The 8,256-nt window shown below is 37.2% G+C and overlaps 1 protein-coding gene across 2 annotated transcripts; it reads left to right on the top strand.

Moving 5' to 3' along the window:
* Window positions 1–538: 538 nt before the first annotated feature.
* LOC133516552 (uncharacterized) lies at window positions 539–6,640 on the top strand. 2 transcript variants are annotated; one of them, XM_061849543.1, is made up of 2 exons: window positions 539–1,896; window positions 3,420–4,660. In XM_061849543.1, exons 1-2 carry the CDS (start codon window positions 972–974, stop codon window positions 3,491–3,493), a joined length of 999 nt encoding a protein of 332 aa, XP_061705527.1. In that variant the 5' UTR covers window positions 539–971; the 3' UTR covers window positions 3,494–4,660. The 2 variants fall into 2 exon arrangements, with proteins under 2 accessions (XP_061705527.1, XP_061705526.1); XM_061849542.1 differs by having other exon boundaries at window positions 541–1,896; window positions 3,420–6,640.
* The last annotated feature ends 1,616 nt before the right edge of the window (window positions 6,641–8,256 follow it).

The following is an 8,256-nucleotide window of genomic DNA, read 5'->3' as shown; positions in this document are numbered from 1 at the left end:
AATATCAATTAGTGAAACCTGAGCACCAGAATCCAAAAGAGCATTTACCGGGGAGCCAGCGACTATAACATCAATAAAAAGTCTATTGTCCGGGGAATTATTAATATATACGGGCGACACGAGGCCAACCAACGCGTCACGCGGTCCAAAACGCAGCGGCCGGGGTAGGTCAATTGTCTATGATATAGGTCTAAGTTTTGCCATGACTTCTTAAAATTTGTGTAAAGAATTGTAGCAATAAAACATGTCTAAAGAAATATTATTTTTTAATTATGGCCGTAATCTTTATGATTTATTTGCTCCACTACTATAACAACCGTATATTACCTTAACTGGAAGGATTAATCAATTGTATATTTTATTTGTCAACAGAGTTGAATATCATATGTTTCTGAACGCAACCATGTATACGACCGAATGATTTTATTACTGTATCCATTCGCCAACTCACTCACTCTCTTCTTTCTCAACAACTCCACGGTTAACATCGCTCTGCAATTAATATCCGTTTTTTAGTGAAAATACACAGTTTTCATCGAAATAAAGTGACTTTTAATTATCCACCAACATAAATGGTGCCGAAACAAGTGTAGTTCGAGTAAAAGTTGCAATATTTCAAGAAACTTGACGCCGCGTGTGAAGTGCCGTTCGGACTTAAAATCTCTCATCGTGCGGATATATCACCGAAATATTAACGCCAAGTCGCGCCTCACAGCAAACGAGAAAGTTTTTAGTGATATTTCAAAGCCGCCACATCAAATTGAGCAAAATTTTATTTTCACCGACCAAGCCCATTCTCGGAATTTGGTGAATTCAAGGACAAACCGAAAAGGGGCAGAATGAACAATTTTGGAGCGAAGATCAGACCATTCACTCAAACATCGTGAAACGTCATTCGAATCTGACATCCGCCGTCAATGTCATAATTGACACTTCATTCTCTACTCCCTTGTTTACAATTGAACATCAAAATGAAAAATAATACCAAATCCAACGAAATAAAGAAAATAAAGGCACAGATCGCGTGGTGTAAAGGATATACAACCAAAATAGCAAAACTTTTAGACGAACCGGACAAGCCTTTAGACTCTGAAACAGCACAAATTAGATTGGAACAAACAGAAGCCAATCTCAAAAAATACAACGACTTAGCGCTGGAGCTAGCCATCTTGACTGAAAAGGATTCATCTGAAGATTTTGAAGAAGAGGATGAACACGAGGAGCGAACAATAATCGTCATCTCGAGATTACGGAAACTAACCTCAACAGTATCGAAAACAACTACGTCTTCGTCATCGTCGGAAACAACAGTGGATACCACGGGCGTGACTAGTTACCATGGTGGAGTACGGTTACCGGAAATCGACATTCCTGCGTACGACGGGAAGGATTACACTAAATACGTCGCATTCATCGAGCTCTTCGACGCGATAATAGACTCCAGTGACAAGTTGAAACCAGTGCAAAAACTTTTCTATTTGAAAAAATACCTAAAAGGTGAAGCTTTAGCCTTAATAGAAGGACTTCCCTTAACCAGTGAATCATATGGTAAAGCCAGAGAACTAATTAAATTGCGTTATGATAACAAATTTTTAGTAATAACAAATCACATTCAAGCTATAATAGATAGCACACCCATTGCAAAAGGTACTGCCAGCAACCTGAGGGAACTTGTTGCCAATACTCGTCAGCATCTAGGTGCTCTTAAAGCCTTAGGTCAGCCAATAGAACAATGGGACTTAATTGTACTAACTATTATCTTAAAAAAGGTGGATCAGTTTTCGTGCAGAGCCTATCATCAGGAACGGGACAGTGACAAGATGCCAAATCTTGAAGATTTCTTGTCATTTGTGGAGAGGAGAGCCAGCAGCTTTGAAGAAAGCCAGCAAAGTGAAGGTAAGTTACATACATATCAAACTAAAAGTGCTAAAGTGTGTAATGTGGCCAATGTATCAGTACCTTCATGCTTATGTTGCCAAGCAACAACACATAAATTGTTTTGTTGCCCAATTTTTGCAGCACAATCCCCCAATGAAAGACGGGAGCTTGCTACCAAACACAAATTATGTAACATATGTTTAGGTATGCACAAAAATAAATGTAAATTTCATTTCAAATGCTCCACATGTCAAAGTAAAGCTCACAACACATTGTTACATGTTGAATCTGAGCCAAAAGTTACCAGTTGCCATGTAAACTCAACAAATGCTGATGTTACTGATCTATTGCCCACCATTAAGGTCAAAGTCTTAGGGCCAGATGGAAAGTCATATATTACAGCAAGAGGTTTGATTGATTGTGGCAGCCAAGTTTCTTTCATGACAAATAAGCTTGCCAAAGCCTTGAATTTGCAGCCAATAAATAAAAATCTCAACATTTCAGCCCTACAGTGTCAATCTAATCTTACATCAAAGGCTGTAAATGCCAAATTTGAGTCGCTGCATTCAGATTACAGCTTGCAAGTAACATGTTCACTTGTGGACAAAATCACAACACAATTGCCAGAAAACCAAATAGATACAAGTAAATTCACAATACCAAATTCTGTTGTACTAGCAGACAATGATTGGTCAATTCCAGGTGATATTTCATTCTTGTTTTCTGCCAGCATATTTTGCAAAATATTATTGCCCAGCAAAACCAAAATCTCAAATACTGAACTTTATCTCATCGGTACAGAATTTGGTACAGTAATATCTGGAGACACTCCGTGTCATAATGGAGCAACAACCTGCCATCATGTTTCATTGCATGTGGCCACCCATGAGGCCAATGATAATATTGAGCACCTCCTAACAAAGTTTTGGGAAACAGAAGTTGTTCCTGAAATGAAATCGGAGGTTACAGTAAAGCAGAACTCCTGTGAGGCCGAGTTTCAACGCTCGGTACAATTAATTGATAACAAGTTTCAGGTGTCTCTTCCACTTGCTCAGCCCATGGATCAACTTAATCTTGGCAATACCTTTCCAATTGCTTTCAAAACCCTTAATTGTATAGAAAAACGATTCAAAAAGGACCAAAAATTGCACGAAAGGTACAAAGAATTTATAAATAAATATATAGAGCTTGGTCATGCTAAGGTGCTGCCGCTAACAAACTCAAATAAGCAACAATTGTATTTCATGCAACATTTACCTGTCATTAGAGAGGACAGGAAAACAAATAAGGTTAGAGTAGTTTTCAATGGAAATACTAAGGCAGGCAAAGAGTACAACAGTCTTAATGATGTGTTACTAAATGGCCCTAAAGTTCAAAAAGACCTGTTTGATATATTGATATCATTCAGAGTTCACAAGTATGTCATGATGGCTGACATCCAAAATATGTACAGAGCTATAAGAATAGACCCCAAGTTTCATCACTTGCAAAATATCTTATGGCACAATAACAACAATGAATTAATTATCATTCAATTACAGACTGTGACCTATGGACAAAAAAGTTCGAGTTTCCTGGCAACAAGATGCTTAGAGGAGCTGGCAGTAAGGTATGAGGCAGAGCTTCCTAAAGCAGCAGAGGTGATCCGCACTGCCATGTATGTGGATGATGCCCTCTTCGGAGCAGACTCCATTAAGGATGCATTGGAGGTAAGAGACCAATTTACTAACTTGCTGTCTCATGCAGATTTCCATCTGCACAAGTGGGCAGCCAATGATCCCAAACTGCTGACTGGTATCTCTCCCGAATCTTGCTATGCTGATGATCACCAGCTCTCCATGAAAACTGATCTCAAAGCCTTAGGCATGGTATTCAATCCCAATCAAGATGTTTTCAAAATTAATTATCCCAACAAAGAAATACAACATTGGGACAAGCGCTCAATCCTTAGCTTCATTGGATCCTTTTTTGATCCTTTAGGGCTGGCAGGGCCTATAGTTGTCAGGGCCAAGCAATTTCTACAAGATCTTTGGAGGCAAAACTTGGACTGGACCTCTCCAATACCAGAGGAATTCTTAAGTAAATGGATTAAATTTCACAAAGAAATATTGGAGATGCCAACTATACAAATACAAAGGCATGTAATGCCTACCAAGGATCAAGTAGAAATCATAGGGTTTTGTGATGCCTCATCCAAATCTTATGGAGCATGTATATATGTAAGAACCTTTCAAAATGGAAAGGCTACAATGAACCTGCTATGCAGCAAATCAAAAATAGCCCCGATGAAAAATGAACTTACAATTCCAAAATTAGAATTAAATGCTGCAGTGTTGCTAGCAAAATTATTTGATAAGGTAAAACAAATTTTGGCAAATGTAAAAATAACTGCTAAATATTTACTATCCGACTCAAAGGTTACTTTGTGCTGGATCAAGTCAAATAAAGAATCACTACCTGTTTATGTAAAAAACAGAATACAGATAATAAATAATGTAACTAGTGATTGCATTTGGAGCCATATTGATGGAGCAACCAACCCGGCTGATGTCTTATCTAGAGGTTGTAGTGCACTCGTCCTCGCCAAAAATGACTTGTGGTGGCATGGTCCCCATGACTTTCTGGACCCTAACTACCATCCCCAGCCATTCACAGTCACCAACAGCTCAGAAAATACTAATGATACTTTCAGCAGCCACCTAGCCTGTTTGATTGCTACACCAAATGAGCCAGAATTACTTAAAAAATACTCATCATGGATAAAGTTGCAAAGAGTACATGCTTGGATTTTAAGATTCTATAATAATTGTAAAAATTCAAATAATAAAAATAATGGTAATCTCTCTGTAAGTGAAATCCAACAATCTAAATACAAAATTGTATCACTCTTGCAACATGAGTATTTTAAAGAAGAAATACACTGTATAAATAATAAATTACCAATTAAAAGTAATTTAAAAAGCTTAGTTCCATTTTTGGATGCAAACAATGTATTAAGAGTAACAGGAAGATTGCAAAATGCAAATATCCCATATGCACAAAAGCATCCAATGATTTTGCCCAAAAAATGTTTTGTGACTAGTTTAATAATCCAATATGAGCACAAGTCCTTATTACATGGTGGTTTAAAAGATACAATTAGCAGCCTAGCTCAGACATACTGGATTATTAACTGCAATAAAGAAGTCTCTAAAATAATTGGAAAATGTATCACTTGCTATAGATTTAAAGCTCAAGCTGCCTCACAGCTAATGGGGTCTTTGCCCTTCGATAGAGTAAATGAGGCCAAAGTATTTGATGTTATTGGTATAGATTATTGTGGGCCTTTTAGCATCAAACAGTCTTCACTGCGAAGAAGCATTGTCACAAAAGGTTATGTCTGTGTATTTGTGTGCTTTGCCACTAAAGCTATCCACTTAGAACTAGTCTCGGACATGACCACCCCAGCCTTCATTGCTGCATTAAAAAGGTTTACAGCCAGGCGTGGTTATCCATCCAAAATCTTTTGTGACAACGCTAAAACGTTTATTGGAGCTGACAATTCTCTTAAAGAGCTTTCAAATTTAAGCTCTAAAGAGCATCAAGATTATGTCACAGATTATGCAGTTTCAAAAAAATATAGACTTTAAATATATTCCTAGCTATTCACCTACATTTGGAGGCCTCTGGGAGGCAGCCGTGAAAAGCTCAAAAAAGCATTTTAAGCGGGTCATAGGTAACAGCTTATTTACTTATGAAGAATTTAATAGTATCATAGTGATGACAGAAGGGATCCTTAACTCAAGACCCATAACGCAAATGTCTAGAGATCCTACAGACTTTACATACCTGACCCCAGGTCACTTCTTAATTCAAAGACCAATGAATAGCATTCCTGAGCCTGACATAACATCCATACCTCAAAATAGGTTGCGATTATGGCGCCGTTGCGCACAAATACATCAAAGTTTCTGGAAGGCTTGGCACAAACAATATTTAAGTCTATTGAATAACCGGCCTAAATGGCACAAAATTCAACCTAATGTTGTACTAGATAACCTAGTGCTTCTTAGAGATATCAGATGCAGTCCGTTGCAGTGGCCAGTAGGCAGAATCATCAAGGTTCATTATGGCGCTGACCAAAAAGCAAGGGTGGTAGACTTAAAGCTGCCTAATGGTAATATTACTAGGAGGGCCATAAACAAAATTAGTGTTTTGCCCATTGAAATGTAAATCTATGAATGTTGATGATAGCTTAGTAATAATAATATATGTATGATACATATATGTCTTTCAAACTTAAATGTATGTGTTTATTGTAAGAAACTTACTAATCTGCATATAAAAGAAAATATATATATCTTGTAATGTTTACAAAAATAGTCTAAAAAGTTCAATTTTGTTAGTCAAAAGTAGTTATGCTTAAACCTTTAACAAATGTTATTTTGTTATGAATATCTCATAATAATAATAATTGATCTCTATGTAAAACTTGATCTCAAAAACTTATTTAAGGTAAATGTAACAATAACCAGCCTGGTAAATGCTACTGTAACTAACACTTTATTATTGTTTAAAAGCATTTTTTCACTTAGTTTATTTGTAAATCTGCATCAGCATTATTCCACTTAAATTTAAAAAGAAAAAAACTGTACAAAATGGTCAAACCCTCCCCCGGGATTATGTTTCTGAACGCAACCATGTATACGACCGAATGATTTTATTACTGTATCCATTCGCCAACTCACTCACTCTCTTCTTTCTCAACAACTCCACGGTTAACATCGCTCTGCAATTAATATCCGTTTTTTAGTGAAAATACACAGTTTTCATCGAAATAAAGTGACTTTTAATTATCCACCAACATCATATGTATGCCATATATGGCTTCGTATGCGGTAAGAGTTAAATGGAAAAATTCATTGCTTCGGGCAAGCCACCTACCATGATCTTAACGGCACCGGGGTCCCAAATTATACTGACAATAAAATTTACATAATTACTCGTAGTATCATCAAAAAGAATTTGAAATAGAGGTGGAAGATGACCCCTTGATATTCCTCTATTTCAAATTCTCTTTGGTATTATATTATCATAATTCACCAGTAACAAATGTGCTCCATAATAAACAATTTTTTTATCAAGCAGATACGACTGCGAGCGATCTGACATTTTTTTATATTACAGGAAAAGTTGAAAATTTCACTACAAGGATATTGTATGCCGTCGCTAAAAAAAATCGGTTGTCTGTAAAGTCGGTTTACTGACGATAGTTGAACGTGACAACGTCATAAGAAACGCTATAAACAATTGACACCACATTCACTTTTCACTGCACTTCATACTTGACGAAAACATGTAAATGTATTATTGTATAGCAGATGTCCACGCGGACGCATCGCTCACTCAAGTAGGAGAGAGACAGACGTCGAACGCTGCCGAACGCGGAGGCCGATGGTGCCTCTTTGTCGCTCGTTGCGTGCTCTCGCTTGCACTTCAAGCCTTAAATGGAACGCCTCAGAGCGAGGTAACGCCGCATGAGTCATGTTTTTTCGTGCGTGCAGCCGGCTCCATCGAATTATAAGACATTGTCACGTCAATATCAGTTACAAAATACAAAAACTAGATTTCTAATGTCAGGATTAAATGGTATCTAAGGCAGTATGTCATGCCATCATAACTATTTGCAGAGTTTATAAATGATCATACAATAGTTATTTGTATCCCAAGGGAGGAAAAGTGGTAAATTGCGTGCTGCGTGTAAAATTGTTACCCGAGCCGAAGGCGAGGGTGATACTGATAAACACGCGGGATGGAATGTCCTACGTTTCCTCCCGTGGTGTGCATAAAAATTTTCTGCTCGACGGAGGCGGAAAGCGGCAACTTCGTTTAGCGCAGCGGGAGCAAAAATCGGTAGAATAATTACTGCCCAACTATGATACATATAATCCAAGATCTCCCAAAGAAGTTTCAAATAGTTTTGAACTGGAATAATTATCTTCGTTTATTATTACATAGTTGATTATTTTTGGGACCTTTTTTATTTAACAAAGAATTTGTGGAAAGATCGATCTCAAACCAACAAAAAGCCTATAAATATCTACTTACTGGAAACGTAAAATTGCTATTATTCTCGATCTTCTCTTACAAAAGCTACAATAATATCCCGAGGGAACCAATCAGAGCGTTACGCAACGAGAAATCAATCATGCTCGCTTGAGAAGATTGTAAACAACGTGAAATTACCAGTTCAAATTAAATATTGTTGCTCATTGATAAATTGTTGAAATGTCAAAAAGCTACCTTCATACAATCAAAGATACGCTCTCATTTTACAACGACATTTTAACATGAATCCTTAAACTACGTGGGCGTAGTTTAAGGAGAGAGATAGAGGTA

Source organism: Cydia pomonella, chromosome 3 (genome assembly GCF_033807575.1).
Source record: "Cydia pomonella isolate Wapato2018A chromosome 3, ilCydPomo1, whole genome shotgun sequence".
NCBI classification, from domain to species: domain Eukaryota; kingdom Metazoa; phylum Arthropoda; class Insecta; order Lepidoptera; family Tortricidae; genus Cydia; species Cydia pomonella.
The sequence above is the reverse complement of the archived record's forward strand: the minus strand, read 5'-3'. Positions and strand labels throughout refer to the sequence as shown.